Here is a 24,682-nt window from a genome sequence, read left to right as displayed (position 1 = left end):
TGTTTTAAAAAGGCTATCAGCTATCATCCAAATCAGTTTTGCATCTTGATCCAGTATCTGAAGCCTTGTTAAGTAACATCCCATCTGCTAACCTATATCTCTAGAGTCATTTAAGCAGCTAATGTGAATGAATCAAATCATTCCATCTGTACTGTATCAATATTTGGGAAGCTTTTTCTTACTTACAAATTTGTTCTTTAAAACAATCTCATTTTTTTCCAGAGAGTGCACCGCATTGTCTGATAATCCAGTTCCCCTATGTTCTTAATCCTACAGCCCTCTAGCAAAAGTAATAATTGCTGATCGAAAGGATAATTTAGGCTACACATTTAATGTACTGGTAAGTCAGTGTTCAACGAGACATGAGGAAGAGGAACCATCGTTATACAGGCAGCCTTTCCATAGACATTGGTATCCCGAAGGTTCTAAGTACAGAAACCCCTCTCAGAGGAGATTTTGTTTGTCTGCTTACTCTCACATGGCAGCTCTTGCCACATTATTATGAGTACTGTGTCAGACAACCCATGCTGTGTGTACTGCTTTTTACTTTGTAGATCTGGGCACATCTAAATCATTGTACGGGGGCTAGGAAACACACATTTTCATTTCCATAGGCAAGAGCGATGCAGCATATAGATTGCATGGCCCAGAAAGGTCTCCCTTTAGTTGAGTCAATTTTTGCTAGTTCCTTTTGAGAATAAATTTTAAATTGTATGTATGCCTTACCCAGATTATAATCATGCTCTTGCCCACTACAATAAAATTAATTTTCTTAAGGCTGTCGATTCACATGGGTACCCAGATGGGCACAAATAGAATCCCTCCTGAAGCACCTTGAATTCATTTACAACTTCAGTCTTTTTCCACCAGAATCTTAATCAATAGACACTAACCAAAAAAGCAGTAGCCTCAACTATACATTGAAAAACAGCTTAGAGTCATTCATAAATGTTTCTCTAACAGGAAGGTGGATTTATTTCTTCAATACTTATCAGGAAGAATTTTTAATAGAAAAAGAAAGCTTCTATAAAAAGATGATAAATAATGCTAAAATTGAAAATATATTATAATATAAAATCAAAACGGTAAATCTTTTGCTTACCATTTGGGCATATCAGTAAAAATATTTCAAAGGAAGTCAACCAAATTAATGGAAAAGCAAAATTTTTAATCCATTGTAAAACCTCTCACAGGTATCTCAGAGGAATAATAGTTGTTTATCCCCTTGCTAGGGTAAGAATATTAGAAACTGTGAAGTCAAAGGCCAATTTCCTAATCGGATGGCATTTTGAGAGCTGTTTTATTTAGAGATACTATGCAGTTTAGAACCAAAGCTGAAATAAGTCTCCGTCTTCTGGGGAAGCAAGATGGCATTCTGCTAAATGCTAGAATTTTATCATTTGAAGGGGGGTAAAAAAAAGCAAAAAGAAAGCAGCCAGTGAGACCTAAGAATATAAAAGCATTTGAGATCTCAGAAGGAGTTTAAATCAATGCACTGCCACAGTTACAGCACAGATGAAAGAGCCTGCTGTCTCAATTGCCAGGAAACTACTTAGAAACTCTCACTTTGATTTTTTTTTTTTTTTTTTTTTTTTGGTAGTCCGTTACATTACCACTAAATGCAATATATGGGGACATCACTGCTTTGATGTTGTACAGCTACAACAAATGGAAACTAATATGGTAGAACAGTCAAGCTATGTGATTTGCGTTTGTGTATACAAATATATACCCATCAATCTTCTTACTTCTAGACCGTGTATCGCTGCCACCCATCTGCCTCCTTACTGTTACTTCTGTTTTCATAAAAATGACAATTATTTTACACCCATATTCTGAAGAGAGAAACAGATATTTCGGAGGGGTGTAAAAATTAAAACTTTCTCCAGGCTATTGTCTCCTACCACAAAGTCATTGCTGGCAAAGGGCTTTAATAGTGCTTTGAGACAGTTTCGAATAGGAGCACGACTGCTGCCAGACATTGCAGCATTCTTGTTCTCACAGATCTAGTCACACCAAGAATACTTACACTTCTTGCAAAGCAACACGTTATTAAACAGGCTAGATTCTCTGACCTGCTCCAGCCTTTTGCAGTGAACTAGCAGTATATGAGATTATAGACACACTGCCTCTTGTTAGTTGAAAGTAGTGTAGGGAAGAACTGATACAAACGTGTCCAGATCTGCATCTCCTCTGCCGCCTCTGCTGAAATCCCTGCTGTTGATGGAATAGAAAGAATGCTGGTGGGGACTGGGGTCCATTTTTGGCACCATCTTCCCCACCATCAGCTGTCCAGCTGGGATTTCGCCATATAATAATGAGTTTATGTAAAAACTGAAGGTCGTGGGGTAAGAGAGAGTGGACAGTCTTGGGGCCGGTCTTGTTCAATATCTTTATCAATGATCTGGATGAGGGGATCGAGTGCACCCTCAGTCAGTTTGCAGATGACACCAAGTTGGGCGGGAGCGTTGATCTGCTCGAGGGTAGGAAGGCTCTGCAGAGGGACCTGGACAGGCTGGATCGATGGGCCCAGGCCAATTGTATGAGGTTCAACAAGGCCAAGTGCCGGGTCCTGCACTTCGGCCACAACAACCCTATGCAGCGCTACAGGCTTGGGGAAGAGTGGCTGGAAAGCTGCCTGGCGGAAAAGGACCTGGGGGTGTTGGTCGACAGCCGGCTGAACATGAGCCGGCAGTGTGCCCAGGAGGCCAAGAAGGCCAACGGCATCCTGGCCTGTATCAGAACTAGTGTGGCCAGCAGGAGTAGGGAAGTGATCGTGCCCCTGTCCTCGGCCCTGGTGAGGCCGCACCTCGAATACTGTGTTCAGTTTTGGGCCCCTCACGACAAGAAGGACGTCGAGGTGCTGGAGCGTGTCCAGAGAAGGGCAACGAGGCTGGTGAAGGGTCTGGAGAACAAGTCTGATGAGGAGCGGCTGAGGGAACTGGGGTTGTTCAGCCTGGAGAAAAGGAGGCTGAGGGGAGACCTCATCGCTCTCTACAACTCCCTGAAAGGAGGTTGTAGCGAGGTGGGGGTCGGTCTCTTCTCCCAAGTAACAAGCGATAGGACGAGAGGAAATGGCCTCAAGTTGTGCCAGGGGAGGTTTAGATTGGACACGAGGAAAAATTTCTTTACTGAAAGAGTGGTGAAACCTTGGAACAGGCTGCCCAGGGAAGTGGTGGAGTCCCCATCCCTGGAGGTATTTAAAAGACGAGTAGATGAGGCACTTAGGGACATGGTTTAGTGGACATGGTGGTGTTGGGTCGATGGTTGGACTCGATGATCTTAGAGGTCTTTTCCAACCTCAATGATTCTATGATTCTATGACAGAGGAATGCCTGAAGAGGAGTGCATTGTTTCCTCTTTCTAGTGTTACAGAAAATATTTTCTCCTCTGCAACATCCCCCAATGGGAAAATGCAAGGACAACACTGAATAGGAATTGCTTTAGTGGGCGATCTGGCTGGCAATGCCTCAGCTGCTTTGTCCAGGTTCTGCACGGATGGCACAGGTCTTCCACGCAGTCCCCCACCATGTGCCAAAGTTTGGACAGGAACCACATCCATTTTTGTAGAGAGCGAAACAAAAATAAAATGCAATGTCTGGGTATCTTTACTGTTGCTCCTAGAAACATAGACCATGGACAAAACCTAAAAGGTCTTACACAGACAGAGCTCTCAGTAAACAGTGCAGGGGAATTGCCTCAGTAACTTCAGAAATTGGCATCTTTGTTGTGTAATGATTCTGCTAAAAGCAAAGGCATTTACAATGTTTTATAACTGATGTGGTAGTACCTGTCACCAAATAATGAACTTTTTCTTCAAAATATGTAAATTAAAAGTTTCAGATTGATGTGAACGATTAATAACAATCATGCAACCTGTAAAATTCTTTCTATACAATAATAATCTCCTGACAATTTAGTCCAGTTCCTCAAGTAAGATTTGTAATGGCTCTAGATCCTTTGACAAAGTTAGACTCAATATTTATGTTTATTTAGTAATAGAGCAGACAGGACATTCCTTAGGCAAGACATCAGCAGGGACCTTTGCATGCATCTCCCATCATTGCATTTTGCAGAACAGTTTTACTTAGAGCCTTAGCCCGTGATTCATTTCACATCCCCATTCCCCAATGAGATCATTTGATGTATGTTTGATTTACCAGCAGCAAAGCAGGCATTGTGTCTTTTAGTATCTCAGACGTGTCTGTATAGATTAGAATTGTAACCTACAGTTGCAACTTACACTGAACAGTTTTAGATTGCAGAATACTGAGAGCACGATATAATTGATCGTACATAGCATGTTGGCCTGCTTGTCTCTTTTGGGACGTAAGGGGCAACCATTGGAGTCTGGATCTGGGGGAAAGGGGAGGAGGTCAGATGTTAAAAATGAAATTGTAGCAGTTCTACTGCCAAGGCAGAGCCAGGCAATGCAGTAAGACCAAGCTTGTGCAAAATTATCTCCCTGTATATTAGTGCAATAAGAATAATATGTGTTACCTTTCTAAGCACGTTTCTTTTCTAGCCCAAGTTCTAGTCCAAAGCTAGAGACAAACACAAGCAAGACAGCAGCACAGCACTTGTCAGCAGGACAGCTAACAGCTTCATTGTGATCTGGACCTCACTGCTCCATAGGTTGCTCACAGGGCCTGGCTCTCACCTTCCAAAGAAGAAAAAGCTACTTTCTACCTAAATGTTTCAGGTAAAAGCCTGGATCAGTGAACAGCTGAATGTTAATTTACTCACAAAACAGATTCACTTGGATTATTTAGGATCAAGGGACATTAAACAAGTGCCATCTCTGCCATGTGAAGTCCCAGCGCTACTGCTTGCCAGAACCTGGGCTGATAAACCACGTGAGCAACTGATCCACGCTTGCCCGGTTTCTTATACTCGTCCGTAAGAGGCTTCTGTTGGCCACAGGATACAGCCTGCTGGTCTGGCACAATATGACCATGTGTATGTTCTCAGTTGTGAAGTTACATTTTTGTTCAGGCTTTTGCTTCAGCACATTTCGCTATGTTTGCTTGCTAAAAGCACGATGCTGAGGAGAGGAGCTGAGCGGGCAGGGCTGGTTGCAGTTCAGTTTCATGCTTGCTGCCCCGATTGGTGTGCAAGGCACAGACAGCAGCTGTTACAGCAGCACCCTGCTCGCCTTGATCTCCTGTTGAGGTGGTTTAATAAGACATTAAATGAGAGGTGGTAGCAACCAAAAGGTAGTTCCAGTTTAAATGTGGCCATAGCTGGACTGCTCTTCCTGCTCTTCACACCGGTAAAATCAGATACCAGCGGAAGAGGGGGGCTCAGCATTTTGCTTTGCAAGGGAGGGGAAGCATGCCTGGTCCCAGTGCAAGCAGCGGGAGCGAAGCGGGGGCATTAATGATGTGTGGAGACGGGTCGGTTCAGTTCTTCTGCGATTTTTCCAGATGCGTGAGTTTGAGTCTCACCCGGTCTATTGCCCTGCCACTTCTCTTGTGCTGAAAAGAGGGCACAGTGTCATTTAAACTGGTGATTTAGAGGCAGCCAGGTATGATGCTAAAAACCTCCCTCTGTGGTGTAGAAATTGTCATGGCTGATGGGTCAGGGTGACCTTTTATCTTGACTTTGTTCGCACCTTTTAAGATGCAGCAAAGGCTTCTACATCGATTCATGGAAGATACTGTAAGCCTAAAACACAAATCTTACCATCTGATATGTGCAACATAAGAAATTTTGAAGCTCAGAATGTTTTGGAATTTGCCAAAAACACGGCAAAACTGTTTCTGTTGGTTTTGTATGCGTTAATGTTTGAATCTCTCTCGTTCTAGGAAAGGCCCATAAACATAAGTGCTTGCTTTTATCCCAGTGAAATCAGTGAAAGGCATGTCTTTGGTTAATTATCTGCACCATTGGGTATCATAGTCATAAGGCTCCTACGGAAGAGGAGGATCGTCTGAAACCACTTGCTAATTCTGTTTCTAAGTCTTTCCATTTCAGATAACATTTTTCTTTAGTGCAGAGATTTACATTTTACTTAAAAAATTGCATTTTGCCTTCGGTTCTGGAACCTACTTGGCTTTCCAGGGAAGGCAAATAGTGCACTGCACATAGAGGGATCAAATGTTAGCTCTCAGTGCGATATCATCTTCTGCACATTTTTATATTATTGCAGTTCATAACACTGCACCACAAGATGGAAAACAGTAAAAGGCTCTTTATTTATAAGGTTATTACAGGTATCCTCCAGTGTATCTCATGTGTATACATCCTGTCAAAATATTTCAGGATTTTGACAACAGTGCCTGAACTTGTTTCAAGTGACATGATATGGCTTTTAACTGTATTTTTTTACAGTTTTAGTATTTTTAAGAACAGCTAATAAAAGTGTTACCCATGCGCTAAAAAAATAGCGAATCCCTTGGTGAACAAAAAGGTTTAAATAAGCATCAATTGAGTTTTGCAGTTAAATAACCTGTACAGGAAATTATTATGCTGTTCTCTATAATTGCTCTGGAAAAAAAAAGTCTTGAAGTCTATGGAAGGCGTAACACACCTAATTAATGCTGTGCTGGTTTTGGCTGGGATAGAGTTAATGTTCTTCACAGCAGCTGCTATGGGGCTGTGGTTTGGATTTGTGCTGGAAACAGTGCTGATAACACAAGGATGTTTTCGTTCCTGCTGAGCAGTGCTGACACAGAGTCAAGGCCTTTTCTGCCTCTCACCCCACCCCACCAGCGAGCAGGCTGGGGGGGCACAAGGAGTTGGGAGGGGACACAGCCGGGACAGCTGACCCCAACTGACCCAAGGGATATCCCACACCATATGGCATCATGCTCAGCATGTAAAGCTGGGGGAAGAAGAAGGAAGGGGGGGGACGTTGGGAGTGATGGCGTTTGTCTTCCCAAGTCACCGTTAGGTGTGATGGAGCCCTGCTTTCCTGGAGGTGGCTGAACACCTGCCTGCCCATGGGAAGGAGTGAATTAATTCCTTGTTTTGCTTTGCTTGCGCACGTGGCTTTTGCTTTCCCTATTAAACTGTCTTTATCTCAACCCACGAGTTTTCTCACTTTTACTCTTCCAATTCTCTCCCCCGTCCCACTGGAGGGGGAGTGAGCGAGCGGCTGGGTGGGGCTTAATTGCCAGCTGGGGTTAAACCACGACAGTCCTTTCTGGTGCCCAACATGGGGCCATGGATAAGCCCTCGACAGAGCACATACACCCCTGGAGGGACTGCAGCCATGGGTAAGGCCATGTTGGAGCAGGTTTGTTTCTGAAGGGACTGTAGCTGTGGGTAAGGTGATGCTGGAGCAGGTGCACCTCAAAGCGACTGTGGCTGTGGATGAGTCTATGCCGCAGCAGGTATACCCCTGGAGAGACTGTGGCTCATAGATAAGGGTCCACTTGGAGCAGGTACTCCCCTAAGGGACTGCAGCCTGTGAATAAGTCCAAGCCGGAGCAGGGGCAAGGGGAGGAGTTCACTGCAGTGTTAAACCCTATAACCTGGCCCAAAGGGACCAGGGGTGGAGATTGTAATGGAAATACCTTTAAATTGTTGTAACCCATGATTTGAGTTGCATGTATAGGAATTACTATAGCAGGAACCACCTGAACCAATGGAGGAGAAGCCTTACAAGAAGCAGTGCAAGTGCAGCAGTGACCCGACCTGAGCTGGCTTTGGTGCCCAGTAACTCCACGCAACGCACCACCTCTCCTGGCCTGAGTGACCACCTGTTGTGATTTAACCCAGCAGGCAGCTAAACACCACACAGCCGTTCGCTCACTCTCCCCCCCTCAGTGAGATGGGGGAGAGAATCGGGGAAAAAAAAATAAAATTTGTGGGTTGAGATAAAGACAGTTTAACAGGACAGAAAAGGAAGGGAAAATAACAATAATAATAATGATAAAAGAATATACAAACTAAGTGATGCACAATGCAATTGCTGTGCATTTTGCTGACCGATGCCCAGCCAGTTCCCGAGCAGCGGTCGCCTCCCCCCAGTTTATATACTGAGCGTGATGTCATACGGTATGGAATATGTAAATGCGCTGCATAGAAAATGTTCTTGTGCTTGTTTTATAGTTTGCCCTTATTTTTTCCTTGTACAGCTGTAGCGTATGGTAATTTACAATGTGATGTATACCTGTCTTCAGAATTGCAAGTTGTATTATCATTTCTGAAATGTGAAAAACAACTATATATTTCCTGTATTTTTTAAGTGTCAATGTCAATTATGATCCAAAGTGTGTTTTCATGTCCAGGGAGTGTGGATGTGTTTGTGCACGTGCACACATTCATGTTCTAAAATAGGCGGCTATTTCATTGTTGTGTTCATTATGTGTGTATGTAAGCGTAGGTATTATCAGGAGCATTCTTTCTAGTTTTTAGAATAAAAGCTGAATCAGAGGCTGAAAACACTGACACAACTGGAATTTCAGAGCATTTCCAGGGACTGACAATTAATGGCACTAAACCAACCCTGCACCTTGTCACTGATGGATGATTAGAGTTTAGCTAATGAGAAGGTGTTCAGAGAAGAGTCAGGGATTTTTTTATTTACTTGTCGGTTTGGTTGGGGATCTCTCTGGATTTAAATCTGAGCTGATATCCACAAAGTGGTCCAGAAGAATCCGTGTAAATGATCAGACTATTCTCTGCTGTCAGTAGTTTTGTGTTTATATGTTAAGCTCTGCAGGTCAGGGATCGTTGCTTTATATGTTTATAAAGCTATATTGCTATCTGTGTTTCTAAAGAATCTAAAATAAAGCGGCCTGGCCTCCCAGTACCACTGAATGGCAAATGGTGATTAGCAGAAGGTTCTGTTCTGTGCCTGGCAATGCTCACCCTTACTAACAGGTCAGCTTAATGGGTGCTGTTTGCTGAGACACTTTCGTTGGAGCCAGATTCTTCTCAGGGGTATCCAGTAAAAGGACAAGAGGCAACGGGCACAAACTGGAACACGGGAAATTCCATTTAAATATAAGAAAAAGCTGCAAGGGAGATTGAACACTGGACCAGGTTCCCCGGAGAGGTTGTGTAGTCTCTGTCTTTGGAGGTATTCAAACCCCGACTGGATACGGTCTTGGGTAGCCTCCTCTAGTTGACCCTTCTCTGAGCTGGGAGGTTGGACAAGACAATCTCTAGAGATGCCTTGCAACCTCACTAAGTCTATGGTTCTGTGATTTGCTTGACTGGGACCTAACTGGATATGTCTGTGCTTCCTGAACAGAGCAGGCTGGGGGATACCACTGTCTGCAGGCAAAGGTCTGAGCATATAACTGGTGGTTTGCCAGTGTGCTTGGCATGCTCAGCATCAGCGCCCCGGAAGGCACACTTGGGGCTGGGCTTGCAGGCTTACTTCTGAACAGCCTTCAGGTCTGGTCTAAGGGCTCCCGTTAGGAAACCTAGGCATAACTAGTGTTATTGAGTCCTTTTTTTCCTGAACTGCGGTGGTGCTATCATGACATAGGATTAAGAAGCCAATTAATATCCTGAATTCTTGTAGTTCTTTCCCAGTGAAGTTGCAGGAAGGGTCATCTGATAATCAGTAAGTCCAAAGAGCTTGCTAATTCCATATGCTCCTCTGCCGGGATGTTGCTGATAACTGAATTACATTTCATAGGTGTGCAGCGCAATCCAGAATCAAGATTTCACTGTTATTGATGACTACTGCACGGGACTGCGAGCTCTTCTTTACCTGAAAAGCATTGAGGAACTTGAAGACTGGAATGGCCAGAGTCCTGCAACCATGCAACATCAGAGAGGAAAACCAGTACCTAGATTTGCTGATCTGATGGGAAAGGTATGTTGTTTCATTGCCATTCCTGTATAATGACACGATGTCTTGGCTTTGAATGCAGTTCCATAATCATAGTATGCTGTTTTGGCTACTTACCTTGGTTAACCACTGCTGCTGTCACAATTAGTCACCAAGTCTTTTTCCTTCTGAGCATTAACAAATATCTGAAGGCAGCTTAAGAAGACAAACTTGAAATGACTTCATATGGAATAACATTTTTACTATAAATTTGATCTCTCCACTTGATTCATAACGTCATGCCTTTAAAAAAAGTGTAGGATGTAAAATTACAAATGCATTGGAACAAGTTCTGGAATGGCTTGTTTTAATGAAACTCAACTCAATTCAGATTGATACTAATATTGTGCCAGAAGTTCCTGGGTGTTCCAGCCAGAGTGCAACATTCAGGAGACATGAAAGCCCTCCAGCACTGGACCTGACCAGCTGAGACAGCTTGTCACAAACCAGCTGTTAGTTGGAACACTAGATCAGGTAGGAGTGGCCCTTCGATCATCGTACTTGACCATCTCATGGCCTTTCATGCGTGCTGACTCCAAACCTTCTGCAAGGCAGGGAAGCTCCAGGTGAGAAACAGTGACACCAAATAATTTAATAGATTCCACAAGATCATTCAAACCTAGAAAGCCTGCGGTGGAATAGGAATGTAAACTATGGTCTCTCTGAAATCCTAACCTCTGGACTGTCTTTTCTCTCTGCTCTAGTAGTTCCCTGCTACAAAAGCATCTTTGGAGATTTTTGCCAGATGCAATGAGTTGCAGCCGCCCCACTACTGCTCACCCCTCCACCAGGGCACCGGCTGATCCATGCTGAGAAGCAGGGAGGTGTAACTGGCTTCCAACTGATGACCCGCTGCCTACTGCTCTAAGCAAAATACCTGCACAGCAGGGAGGCTGGGCTTTTGTTTCTGGTTACTAGAGGGGATCACTTTGAAGACTGATTTCAGTTATACATCATGCCTATTGATTATCCTTCCAAAAATCTGATATAACACTGTTGAAAGTGTTGTAAAAAGTAAAGAATTACAAAAGAATAGGATTTGGAGTGTCAAATGCCTCCAAATCTCTGCTTATCGTTGCTGATGACTGGAGTTGGATTTAGCAGGAGATTAGAGACTCCTATATTGTTGTTGTTCTCTGTGGAGCTCTGAAAATTATAACATTACCTTCCAGGAGAAAAGACAATCCTATTCCTAAAGCTCTGGATAATACGCTGCTTAAAAATAAAACAAGATATAAGCAGTTTCATTTTCATCTACTTATGTTAAGCAGTTAAACCAGGCTCAAAGGGTTATATCTAAACTTCCTTCCTTTAACACCTGTAGAAACATACACAGCATTTCCAACTCATGCGAGAGATTTGTTTTAATTCTTCTTTAAAGCTGCATTCAGTGTTCTATCTTTGTATTACCGTTGTATTTTACTAAACAGACAACCATTGTCAAAGATGTTTCTCATGTCCTTTTGAATGAGAAAAAAAAAATTATAATTCTTAGTCTTTTCCGCTTGTCACTGCATCAATAATTAACTTTAAAAAGGTAGCATGAAAAGATGCTTTAAGGAAGCATTTAATAATTCAAAGGAATCTTAACTTTAAACAGGTCACATGAAAAAGAATGAAAAACAAAGCCCTGTGTAATCTTGTCTGGCTGGCTCTGTTAGACATTTAAAACGAACAAGGCATACGGAATATAACTGATTGTGTATTTGATTGCCCTTAGCACTGAATTATATCATTGGGTCATTGCTACTAAATAATAACATATAAAGTTAACCAGGCTGCATTATTGATAAGGTAGTGATATATTTTAGGCATAGGCTCCGGATGGCTGTTTGTCCAGGAATGAACATTCAAGGGAAAAGGAAGAAAAATAATACAACACGGGTAAAAGGAAATACCATGATAAATGATCTTACGAGGGGCAATCAAATACAAAGGCTTGATATCATTAATATTTATAATATCATAATTAGCAAGACTGTGCCTAAGCAGTGTTATTAGTGTAACTAATTATGTTATCATAAACTAAGTTTGCAGTATTATAGGAATCAGTATTCTTACCTTCATAAATTATTATCAATATTGGATTTCATGTACTTGTGCCTAGTAAATTTAGTTTCTGTAGTAAGTACTGTAGTTTCATCTAGATTCAAACACAAATATCTAGCTTGCTTGGCAGCAAGTCATGTAACACACGCTTCTGATGCTCTTTCTAAAATAAATTCACTAAAAAGTATGTCCTTACTCTCTGTTTGGAAAAGAGAAGATAGCCTGTTGAGGTGATGTATATGTTCTCATCGATAAAAGTAATGTGTAGGAATGTATATGTTATACATGAAGTGTGACAGCCAAAAACCTGCATTATGATTTTAAAAAATTGTGAGGAGCTGTCCAAGTTTGTCTTGGAGATGTCTCTTGTCTGTGAGATGAAAGGCAGTTTCTTCAGTAAGACCCCTTCAGAAGCTAAACAGCAAATACTGATGAACTTTTGCATTCCAAAAAAAAAGTGAAGATGCTAATTTTGATATGTTGTCTTTTTGGTGCAGTAAATGTAAAAATATAAAGGACTCATCCTCCATTTTGTTACAAAATTCCTATTAATTTTCATATAGACTCACAGGGATAAGAAGTTCAGACAATTGATAATTTAATGAGAAGGAACTGAGGGACAAGAGTTATTTTTGACAGCATCAAGAACCGCTTGCCTTCTGATTGTACGCAAATTCATTGAGTCTCTTCCAGTTTTGAATATATTACAGAGTTAGGACCGGTCCTATTCCCAGCTAAGTATGTTCATAATAGTATCTATGTTGACTCACAGTGCAATATTGAATGTTAATGTCCATATTTTTCTATAGCAGTGCACTATTCTTTCGATAATTCATTTTCTGTCCTGGTTTCAGCATCAAACAGATGCTGAGTGCAGAGTGTTGCCACAGGAGAGTGACACAGTAGAGTTTTGTCATGAAATATTGTAGTAGTTGATGACCAGAGTAAACTAAAAGATAAATACTTTCTTCTAAATGGTACACCTGACATCAAACTGAAGCCATCTTGCCATGCAGTCACCAGATAAATGACAAACTAAACAGTTATCACTGTCAGTTGTTACATTTATCACAATCATTTCCTTCCTAAACAGAAAGAATATTAAAAATACTGTGCTAAATAGTGTAATATAATAAGCAGTTTAATAGCAAACATATCAACTTTTGGCTGAAAAAGAGAGTCATGTTGATTAGTACCTGTTCATGCTTCTGCATTAATGAAACTAATCCTTCATCTGATAATTTATAGCCCTTAACATATGAGAAGCATCATAGCACTGGAAAACATTTTGGAAACTTGAGTGCTGTTTTTATGTTTTTCACTGTTGCAGAATGTATTGTTTGGTATATAGATGCTAAATCTATCATCTTTGAGCCAGCTAGCAGGTATTTTCTGATAGTCTTTTCAATAGCGCTAGCTTTTACCCTTTTGCTAACACAGCAGTTGCTGCTGGAGTCAATACTTGCCATTGTCCAAGACGTGACCTGTGGTACTACGCTGCCTGTAACAGCAGTGAGATTCCCGCTTAGAAATGCTAACCTCAGTCGTGGCTTCCAGTCACCGGCTGATACTGTTTTCCATAGCTCCACCAATTTTATTCATTCTTTCCGGTGGTTGAAGCCTTACCCGTAACCGCTCCAAAGACAGTCCTAGCAGAGATGCTGCGTCAGACTCACAAAGGTGGACAAAGCCAGTCTGCTGGGCTTCCTTCCTCGTTGCTTTTTTGATGGCTTATTTAGTTGGGTTTTTTTTCTGTGGGAGGACCTGACATTTGAAGCCTTGGGATAGATGACTGTCATTAATATCACCTCTGAAGCACCTTTCCATTAAACACATGGAATAAAACTTGTCAGCTTGTCTCAGCTATAATCTCGGCTTGCAAATCTCGACGCTGAGATGAGAGAATGGCAAGGTAACGATGACACCACGCTGCTTCTCACTGACTCCCTCGAGGAAGAACTTTTGTAAAGGCACACTTACCTCAGCATGAATTTAGGACTGAGATCAAGTGCATGATGCAATCGGGCAGACAGTTAAGATGTAGAGCATGCTCTTACAACCCAAAGTTATTAGGGTGGCTGCATAAGAGAGAGGGAGAGCACAGGTAGTATCCTTATAATCCAAAATTAACAGAATTATGTTTTAAAATCACGTTCCTGAGTTTCTCAAGAAGATACATGACCAGGAGCGATAAAGATAACTCTGTTCTCACCAGGTATCTGGATAAGGTACAGTATTCCCCAGAGGTGCAATCTGATCTCCTGTGTGTAGTCCCTGTCTCACCCTGTCTGTTTATTACAGGACTCTTTTATTAGTTGCTCACTGATCTTACTCCAGAGAGCTGAAATGATTATGTCCCAGAAATGCACTGGTGTCAGCTGGTGGTCACAGAAGTGTATAGTGTTTTTCCGTATAAACTTCCACCTAATGTGAGCTATAAAAATCACACTTAACGCAGTGGCCTCTATACATGCCAGGCAGCTAAACATTAAAAATATGGCAGTGTATTCAGTTGGTAGGTGTGGGTTTATAGGAAGAGATAAATATATATGGATGTTTCATACCTTGCTTTCAGCACCAGAAGTTTTGCAAAAACTGACGTTTGTTTCATCATGTCTAAAGGTTAAAAACTTATAAAGACGAAAAAGTAATAATTTAGGCATCTTGATTCCAGAAATACCCAAAACGCAAAACAAACTGGTTTTCATGGTGGATCCCCCTCAACTGTTAAGGTTGTGCTGTATCGGAAATGTTAAAACCGTATCTGATAAAAACACATTGCTAGAAGGTGGTTTTCTCCAGCAGACAGATGAGAGAGAATGATCCTGAACGTGCACAGTGTGTGAACTTCAGTGAAAATTCTCATCACCTTAAATTTAGCAAGCTGCTGATTTTGTTCTCTGAATGCATGGACTTCCTATTAAGACTAAAATACGCACTTCCTTCAAGTATCTGTGGGTACTAAAAGCTGAGTCTTCTGAACAGTACAAACCTGCTAAGCTCTAACTTGATTGCAGTCAAATCTAAATAACCTTTTGTACGGCAGAGAGAAAACCCTGCTATACCCTCGAGATTTCATACAAAATATTACATTAGCTCTTCTATTAAACAAATAAAATGTAAACTCCCAGCCACGCAAGAACACTATTGCAATGCATGCACCAAGTTTTGGCTGCCTTCAGATTCTTCAAGACCTCTGACTGCCTTCACTGAGCAGAGGTTTTCACCCTTCGTTTTTGGAAGCCTTCCTTTTTGTTCGGGAAGGCAAGTTTGTCCAATATGGTAAAGAACTGTCCCCTGTTTGTTTCCAGCACTGCATAAAGACGACAGAACAAACGGTATTTGTGGCCGTGTCCAGAAATACAGACCACCTCATCATATGGTGGTATAGAGATCGCAATAAAAAATTAACATTGATGAAGAATCCCTTTTTCCCATATTGCCACCACCAGTTCTGAAGAAGAGTCAGAGGGGGAAAAAACTTAATTTTAGGCTGTTTGATCCTTTTTCCCACGAGCTAAGGCTTGCACCTGAAGTATAGCTCTCAGCCAGGCAAAGCCTCTTAAGTGTAAGGCAGTATTGATCAAGAAACCTCTTGGTTTAGGATATTATGGGAAGCGTGCATCGGCACACTCGGGGACTGTTGCCGCATGTGCTTGTTGGGTTGACCGAAAATAAGGCTCTGCCAAAATCTGTCTGAACCAGCGTCTGCAGGCAGATGAGGAAGTAAGTCCTTTCCTCCTGCTTCCCCCTCTCAGTCTTTCACCTCCTCCCCTGACGTGAGGAAAGGTCTCCACAGGCGTGGCTCCAGGTGGGAGCCTGATGGCCCCTCTGTGGAGCATCACCAGTAGCGTTTCGGGGCGCGCCAGCGGAGCAGACCTCTGCACCCCACTGCGCAAGTCACGCTTGCCAGGTTTGCTGCCGTTGGTGAACCTCCCGGCGTTTGCAAGCCAAAAGCAACTACGAGCAATCCCTGGCCTGACCAATTTGTAGAAAAAAGGACCTTTCTGACTTTTTTTTTTTCCCCCTAACTGGTCTATTATGGAAGTTTATGTTGTGATTATCTACAGCGCTGTTTCTCACGGAGAGTGCAGGTTGTTACGTAAAATGTATCTTCCCTAACGGTGAAGGCATTTGCAGTAGAAATGGGTAAAACAAAAGGAACTAGGATTATTAAAGTGGATTTAAAGTAGTTTAATCTTTGTGGGTTTTATATGTACTGTATGCTAAATTTGCTTCGAGCACTGAGTTTAAAGTTTCATATTCACAGCCAGTAAATGTGGCTATTAAGAAACAATGTATTCACGTTAACTCCTGGGCTGTGGCGGTTTTAGTGCGTTCACTGCTGGCAACGGACATCAAGCCAGGAAAATCCAACTCCTGATGCAAAAGGATTTTAAAAAAAAAAAATCCAGGCACTGCCAAAAATACATAATTCTTTTTTTGTACTCTGCAGTTTGTTTTACTTAGGGAAACGGCCTGGTCATACCCTGCAGCATGCATTCATTACAGTGATCTTTGACTGGCAGATGCAGAGTAATAAGATGCATATTTTAGTGCTTATTATAATACCCTGTCCAAAAACAACTTGACAAATTTGTGATTTCGACAGTATCTCATTTTGCTGGCTGCAGTGCTCTGTGATTGCCTGGTCCACGTGGCTTCCAGATTATGCATACCACCAATACTGCTCATTAAAACGGCCACAGTTCACCAGTTTCGGTAGCTTGGAACGAACTTGGAATGAATTATTATACAACAAAGAGGCTGCTGTCATGCAGAACAAAAGACAAGCAAAAGAGAGCTTTGGCTTAATGAGGCTAAGTGAGTGTCTCCCCTGCATCACCAGCTACTTGACGGCCTTTGAGCATGGATTTTTTTCTCCACAGGCCAAAACCTTTGGTCTATTATTTTGTGTTTATGCACCTTGAGGCTAATATACATTTTAATATGCTGCACATGGAGAAAAAAATCAGCCATTAGATTAGAACATGTGCACTCCCTGTTAAGTTAATGACAGCCGAACATAGAGATAAATTTAGGTTTTCATATTTAATTATAGCACAGCGCAGTACGTTTAGCAAGGATAAATTGCACTATTATTATGCTTCATTTTTTTTGACATCTTTTCATATTAACCATGCACACTTACCCCCACTTCCTCCCCAGTGTCACACATAATGTCTCTGTGCATCATCCTTCTCTAACACCATTAATTTTTTATTCTGTACAGTTGTATATGTATTGTTGTATTTGTTACTTAGGGTTAGCTTGCTAGTTGGATAAAACCATTCAAAACAGCCCTTGTGTTGGGTGATCTACATAAGCAATAAGGACAGAAAAGACATAAAAAGAACTGGCCTGCGTGGCCAGACATGGCTTCTCACGTCTGCTCCCAGAGCAGGGGTTCCCCGCACTTCTCCCCTGGCTGCGTTCAGGGCAGGGCGCACTGTCTGCGACGGCAGAGCGGCAGCCCCTTTCTCAAGCAGCTGAATTAGAAAAGCCAGAGAAATAATGCATGGAAGGTTAAATGAGTTCTGCAGAATTTTGTCGTTGGATAATATCAATATGGACAATGGTGGTGTAAATATAAAATGTCCCTGTTCTGAAGAGTTTAGCGTTGTTTCATTGTATAGGAACTAAAACAGAGCTAATGTTGCTAGGGGGTATGTGCTGTTTGTCGGGGCTTTGTACCTGCGTTACCTCTGTTTGTCAGAGCTGTTGCTCAAGAATAGCATCAGGAATTAGGCCAGACCTCGGCCTTATAGAAGACAACATGAAATTAAACGTAGAGGCAAGCTTGGCACGCAATTCAGCCTTTGCATGTCCTTATCAAGTTTTAATGGGAATATATGACAATTTCTGTGCTGCCATGGATTTGATCGCGATGTTGGACTATTTGTTACTACCTGAGAGAGCTTTTAGATTTGCTTTCAGCTCTGGGCTGAGCTATTCAGGTAGCTGTGGTTTGTGAAAAATATGTTTGCATGCTTCACAAAATTAAGGAAATACTGCTATTTTCCAAAGTGGATTGGAGCAGGTAATAACTCATAGGAAGAAGATTTTCCTCCTGCTGTGTGTATAAGCAAGTAGAAGATATTATGCTACAGGCTTATTCCTAGATTATTCCTTATTGGATAGTTGTTTCGTGACAAAAGACATTGTGGCTTGATGACCAGAGGGTCATGACAGGAATAATAATCACCATATGAAAGGGTGTCTGGATCTTGGTGATAAAGCATTCCTCATCGCAATCAGTCAGCACTTGCTGGTGCAAGAATTTTCCTCAATGGCAGAGATCAGCTTTTTCATATTCATTGAGAGCAAATCAGTCTCTCTCCCTCTCCCTCTCCCCGCTCTTTCTCCACCCTTCAGTCCTGTACCGGCTTTTCCTGCCAAAGAGATTTTTCTTTGTCAGGTGAACCTCACGGACTTTGGGGATGTTTAGGCCACTGCAGTATTCCCGGGATTGATATTAGTTGCAGAGCCTTATTCTTCGTGTCCTCACTGAGTAAAGTCCGGGTCAGTAGTGATTGATAGCTAATTGTCTACACTTCAAGCACTAGCAAATGTGTCAGCAATTAATTTATGTGTGCAAAACTCTTCTCCCTGATTTTGTAAGTGCAGATTTTGATGCAAATTCCATCCGTGAAAGCAAGGTTGTGCCTTTCAAAATGTAAGCTATAATTACTAGTCTGAGGACCTGATGATACGAAATTCTTCCTCTAGAATCTACCCCTAGTGAGAGAAGTCATTTATTAACAATATCGTGTATTTCTAAGGAGTACTTCTAACCATCTTTTTATGCATTAAGCACTGGTAAAATGCTTGATATTATACGTGATGTAGTCTTACAGAGTTGCAGGCTGTCTCCTACAGACATCCAGATGGCTTAGAAACATCTATGCAATCAGAAATGTCTCTTCTGTATCTACAGGTAGCTATTATTAGTAAAACCTACTTTTATTTATGTGTTCCCATTTTGTTTACAGTGCTAGTCGCAGGCGTACTTACTGATGCGCATGTAAAGTCTTGGGCTTTTAGCTTCTGAAAGAATCATTGTCCCTTTAAACTTCTCATCTAAGCAAGCTGTTTTCTTGGATAATAAGGTGATCTGCCAGCCACAGTGCTCCGTGCAAGGAAAGTGCAAAACAAAGTCCGTGATATTGGTCATAGACAGCAGACTAAGTATTCATTTTCAGCCTGTTTTCCAAGAATTGTATTATTCTTGTGCTGGTTTTGAGAGGAATTTTGACTGCAACATCTCTTAATTCTCTTAGGAACAGATTTGGCCCTTAAGCACAGCCCTAAGTGTCACTGCATGTCACTACATGCACAGATGTACGAGAAATCTAGAAGGAGTGATTTATGGGGAGCGGCTAAAGAAGCTAAAACTCTTAAGTGTCCATATGTCCTGCCTAAACGATGCGTGTAAACATAAGAGGTGGAGAACTCAGTGGTCTACAAATATTTGAAGTTTGCAATCAATTGAGAGAGGGGCATTTTACAATGTAGAGCAAGAACTCAACCAAGACGGATGAGTTGAATTGGGGAAAAAAGGAAGTGTTCAGAAAAAGCAGGAGAAAAATTATCCTGATTGGAAGGAAAGCCTTTTTGTAGAAATGATGAAGGTTTCATGCTGGGTTGCTGAGATTAAAGGTAGGGAGGACTTTTAAAACTTGAATGCATGAAGTCTAACAGAAGTACTGCTGGGAGAAATTTCAGGTTGCCAGGAGTATGTGCCGGACTTGTAGACTTTTCCTGTCTGATTTGCACAAGCTAGCCCACGGCCCTTTCCAGCATTTCAGCTGCGCGCTAGGGGCTATCCTTGGAAGCCAATGCATCCTAACAAAGTATTCAGATAGTGACTCAATATAAGCCACTGGAGCTAACAGTATCCAATAATGTGCAACTGAAATGTCTTTTTGCTTAAAGATTAAGATTATACTTAAGGGACATGATTATGTCCTTTCCCACCTATTTTATTTTTATTGCTGTAAAAAAATCCTGAAGGTTTTTCTGTGCTCTCGTGTGTTTTTGATCTAACCACATGGATGCCTCAGCCGTCAGAGCAGTACTTCCTGAGGCTTTATGGACAAATGGATTAAAAATGTCTTTCTGTTTCATTGCCCAGTAGTCATACATTGGCACAGGGCAACTGCCCCCAGTAACTGAACGGAGCTGTTGGGCACACCATTTCTACGTGTAGGACTTGAGAAAAGAGATTTCTGCACTTTTCTGACCTATTCATGCTGTACAGAATGCATTAAGGCCCAGGAACTGTGTTTGGGTTGTTCCAGAGAACAATTACAGCCAGCCTGTAATCTGCTGCTCCGCAGCACATTGGGGCTCTGTAATAGTTTGAAGGGGCCTGGCAAGAATTTTATTGATTTCTTGGGATCTCATTTAGGCTGATTGCACCTGGGTACTCTGATGGTTGATGTTTAAGAACACCTACCCTAGCTGTTATTAAGAAGGTGGGTCTAATCCTCACATAGGTAAGACCTTGTTTGCCCTTCCTTCAACTCAGCAGACAAGTTTTAATGAAATAGCTCCCTTTTATTTTTTATGCCACAGCTCTGTTTTTGATTGCCACATTTGGAACTATCCCGTGTAAGTCAGTCACTATATAACCCATATATTGGTCAGGATATGTCATATCATATATCTGTTCGTTCATTAATCATTTTGTCCCTTTCCTGTTTGACTGCTTGGAATAATTAATGCATTTTTTTTCTATTACTATGTTGTATTTCTTCCAAGTTGCTGATTTATTTATACATAAAAGCTATAAAATACCTTGTTGTTTTATACAGTATGTCTGGATTCATGAGAAACCCAGAAGCGTATCACTGAAATAGTACATTTTTTTAGATCGTTCAAGACAAGACCTTGCAGTTGAGTTTAAAGTAGTTGAATTCTAGAACCCATCAACTATAATTTTATTTATTTATACTACCCATCATTACAGCATAGAGCATTATATCCTAGATGCTAATCATTACTTACTATTTTCTGAATAGCTGTGCTCTCATTTAAAATATTAAATACGTGCCAAAATGCATCTTTCCCAATTCCAAACCAAAAGTCTGATCCAGACTCTCCAGCAGTTTTTCACTGCCTTTACTGAGCCTTCTTTCAAATGCTGAGCACTCCTGACATTTTGAAATGTCCATTTCAAAAATTTCCATTTGTAAATTGAAAACCAGAAGGCTCATTGTCAACCCACAAAGCTCTATAAGCACAAATATATCTACATTTTCTCTTTTACTAAATATGTATCACTATGCTGTAAACAGCTCACATGCCATTTACATTAGCATAAATGATATTCTGAAACCTCTAAACTTACCCGTTAAAGCAGGAGCAACAAGAAATCCTTTGGCGACTGTAGCGTGAGCGTGCCTTTCGTAATCAACGTTTATAAAAGAGCACCCAGAAGGAGTGAGCATGGTCTCTGGGAGCAGCCGTTCTGGGCGGTACAGAGCAGGGCTAATAAATGCCTCACGCTCCAGAACTCCCCTCTCTCTCTTCACAACAAAGTCATAATCATTCCTTTGATAGACTGCAGCCATTTTGTTAGCAATTTTGTCATAGCCTGGTTTTTGACCTTCAGTGCCTGGTCTGTGGGTGGGCTTCTGTGCCTGCTGCTGGATTTTGGACTTAATTACCAGGATAAAGCAGATGGAGGAGAAACCTAGTGTTTACGTTTTTCCATAGGACTTAATTTGTTTCTCTGTTGTTTATCACTGAGGTATTTTGTCTACGTAGCGTGCGTTGTTTGCAAAGGTATTTATAACAACATTTGAGTGATGACTGTGCAGTCTGAAAAACTTGAAAGTCTGCCTCTCTGCCTCCATTTAAAAAAAAAACATTTCCTTCCCATCCAGTCTGTGTCTTTGGTTGTCTAGTTCCTAAACGGCAGTTTGGGAGGCGATGCCTGTGCGAAGTCATGACCACTGTTTTGACTGTAGGAGTACTGGTTCATAATTCAGCACGCATTGGGAATATAATTTTTAGTGCAGAACTGAGCATTTATTTTGCAGTGGAGTCTTAACACAGTCTACTGTAAGCATCCAACTTACCTGTCCAAATACCATCCCCAGCTCGTCCACGGAGAGAGGTCTCAATTTTCGGTATCTGACTGGCTGAATTGCCCTTAGGAGTCTCCAGCACAAGGAGTGAAGTCCCTGACCATAAGCACTGAAGTCAGATATCAGGACATTGGAATAGTTGAACGTTACACACTCAGAGTGGGATTTATTTACCTCCAGATGTGGTTTAAGACATTACAGGTATCTGAGGCGTCTGTGCGGGTCTAGATCTTGGAGCGTGGCACTAGAGACCTGTGTTGGGGCAAATGAACCCTTTCCTGCCCAGAAGCTTAGTGTGGTTCAGACACGGAAAGCTTGACAAGCAGAAACACACAGTCAAAAAAGGATGTAGAAAGCTGTTTCCAAAAGCATATGCTCTCTCAGCCAAGGAGACCGTTCCTTCTCCAGACAGAGCAAAGAGTCTAAGTGAAATACTGACCAGGTTTACTGCTCCTAGGGGTGAGGAGGTCAGACTGAAGGGGTTGAGGCATTCGTCCAAAATGTCATCCAATGCTTTTGAGCTTTTTGAAAGAAAAAAAAAAAAAATATGTGCAGCCATGTGTATGTGCATGCATGTGCAAGAAGTGTTTTGTTATGTTCGTGTTTTCTCAGCTGTTCTGCAGATATGTCCTGAAAATCCAGCAAGGTTCCCTCTTGCTGGAGTCAGGGGTGCAGGAAAGGCTAGAGGACTCCAAAAGCTTGGAGCCCACAGCAGATGTGACCACCTCGCGTGGTCGCTCTCCCCAAAAACAGTGTCAGCCACAGAGGTTGTTCCTGAAAGTTCGTTTTAGAAACCCCGAACTGAGAACCGTGACCAGCCACATTTAAGTCCATCTAGCTCAAAGACAAGGAAGCCTCTGCTGTTAGATCCTATCCCAACTGACTGATGTTCATTTAGAGGGTGGAATTGGATCAGGATATGACAAATGGTTCTTGAATAATACCTAGGTACATTGAATATTTGCTTCCACATCTCTAGTGGAATAAATGTTAGTTCGGTTAAAATTCATTTTAAATTCATTCAGGGCTAGCTTTGTTCATTTAGTCAGGTTATACTCAGTTGCTGCTGTGAAAGGGACTGTGTCGCAACATAACTTGCTTTCAGTTTCAAGCATTGAGAGGTTGTACAGTGTTATCAGCCCAACACAAGATAATTCTATAATGCAATTGCAATGAAAACTTGGAGACCCGAGAATTAGATAGGTAGTGGTGGATACATCAAAATCTCAGCTCATAACCATAGTCAACTCTCCCTGCCTCAGTACCATAAGGGTACTTTAATTTTCTTCCTGTCTTGCAGCTCATAAACGTGCTTCTCTTCACAACACACACCATATGCTGTTGGAAAAGGGCTGTAAAGTTTTATAGATATATCTGAGGGTATTATAAAAGTATAATAAAGTAAAAATAATGCAAAGAAATAGAAATTATTGAACAACTGAATTAAAATATTAGGCTGGGATGGTTTTATTGCATTTGGGTTCTACTTGGCTTTTACAGTCATGAAGCGATAGAATTCTTTTTCAGAGTTAAGAAAATTAAGAATTTTGATTTTCACAGTACTTGTGAACATTTGCTTAAACGCTTAAAAAATTTCAGCACATTGCTGAAGACTACTCAGCTTTAGCTCCATCAGTACAAAACTGATTTCTGATGTCTTTTGAAAATGTTTTACTTGGTTTTAGGGAAATATTTCTAGTTCAGAGATGAAAGTTTTTACTCATACAAATTGAAATGTTAAGTAATTAAGTAGCATTACAATGAAAGCAATAGTACGATAATGGTGGTGACCAAATTACAGATACTTTGTTTAATCTGAAATCAGCTTCTGCCCAAAATGTGACCCCTTTCTCTGGGAACTCGGCAGAGAGAACACCACGATTGCACTCAATAGTGCTGCCCTCTTTTTCCTGTTCAGAAGTGAATAATATACCAAACGGTCATCTCGAAGGTGCAGATGGACAGTAGGAACGTCTGCTGACTTGAGTAGCATAGCTTACCTACATTCTCCCAGACAGAAGCTTCTGCAACTCAAAGTTTTCATTCCAATCTGTGGGGGTTTTTCCCCCTCCAAAATCAGCTGGAGTCCTAGACATCTGAACTTTACCCATGGAAAGAGTCTCTCAGAAATAGTTGCAAAGAAGTTCAAAATATTTCAGGGCTTTCTCTCCTACAGCGGCTCCGCAGTGGCTGTTCCTGGCTCGCCCTCCGTGGCCCTCCTGCCACCCTCTGCCCGTCTTGCCCTGTGAGTCCAGGCCTGGGGGATGCTCTCTACGAGCCTCCCCGAACCATGCACCCTGCTGTGGTGAAGCCTGGTAACCCTCCCGGCCCGGTCCTGACCACTGCGCGTAACGTGCTGTAAAAGAGGCAGGCTGGCGATGAAAATTTTATGTTGTGGTGTTTGTCTGGGCTTAAGTTCTGGAGGACTTTTTGAAAGATAACGTGTAGCTTAGTGATCTGCGCTGGAGCCAAGCTGCTAGTTGTGAAGTGAGCTCAGCCAAAAAGTTCAACTTTCTTTGCGCCCCGATGGCTTTTCTATACGTAAGAACAGTAAGACTTTAAAAAAGGCTACTGTAAATTTTACTGTGATCTATTAGAGCTGATGGCATCTTGAATTATTCTTCACCCCTTATTGCAGCAATCAGAAACTTCAGGAAAAGGTTGAAACCTGCTTTGCTTGGTCTCGCTACAGGGGTATGTTCTTTTCCCCAACTTCCAAAAAATAAGAAGTCTTTTAAGACATACA

General features: G+C 41.7%; 1 protein-coding gene across 4 annotated transcripts in view; it reads left to right on the top strand.

Moving 5' to 3' along the window:
- Positions 1–24,682, top strand: part of DPYD (dihydropyrimidine dehydrogenase) — a 377,405-nt gene that overhangs the window by 317,047 nt on the left and 35,676 nt on the right. For all 4 annotated transcript variants that reach the window (XM_076337802.1, XM_076337800.1, XM_076337801.1 and 1 more), the window contains one exon: positions 9,599–9,778. In XM_076337802.1, the coding sequence (XP_076193917.1) occupies positions 9,599–9,778 (180 nt within the window). The remainder of the gene's footprint in view (positions 1–9,598; positions 9,779–24,682) is intronic.

The sequence above is a fragment of the Aptenodytes patagonicus genome, chromosome 5 (assembly GCF_965638725.1).
Source record: "Aptenodytes patagonicus chromosome 5, bAptPat1.pri.cur, whole genome shotgun sequence".
NCBI classification, from domain to species: Eukaryota; Metazoa; Chordata; class Aves; order Sphenisciformes; family Spheniscidae; genus Aptenodytes; species Aptenodytes patagonicus.
The sequence above is the reverse complement of the archived record's forward strand: the minus strand, read 5'-3'. Positions and strand labels throughout refer to the sequence as shown.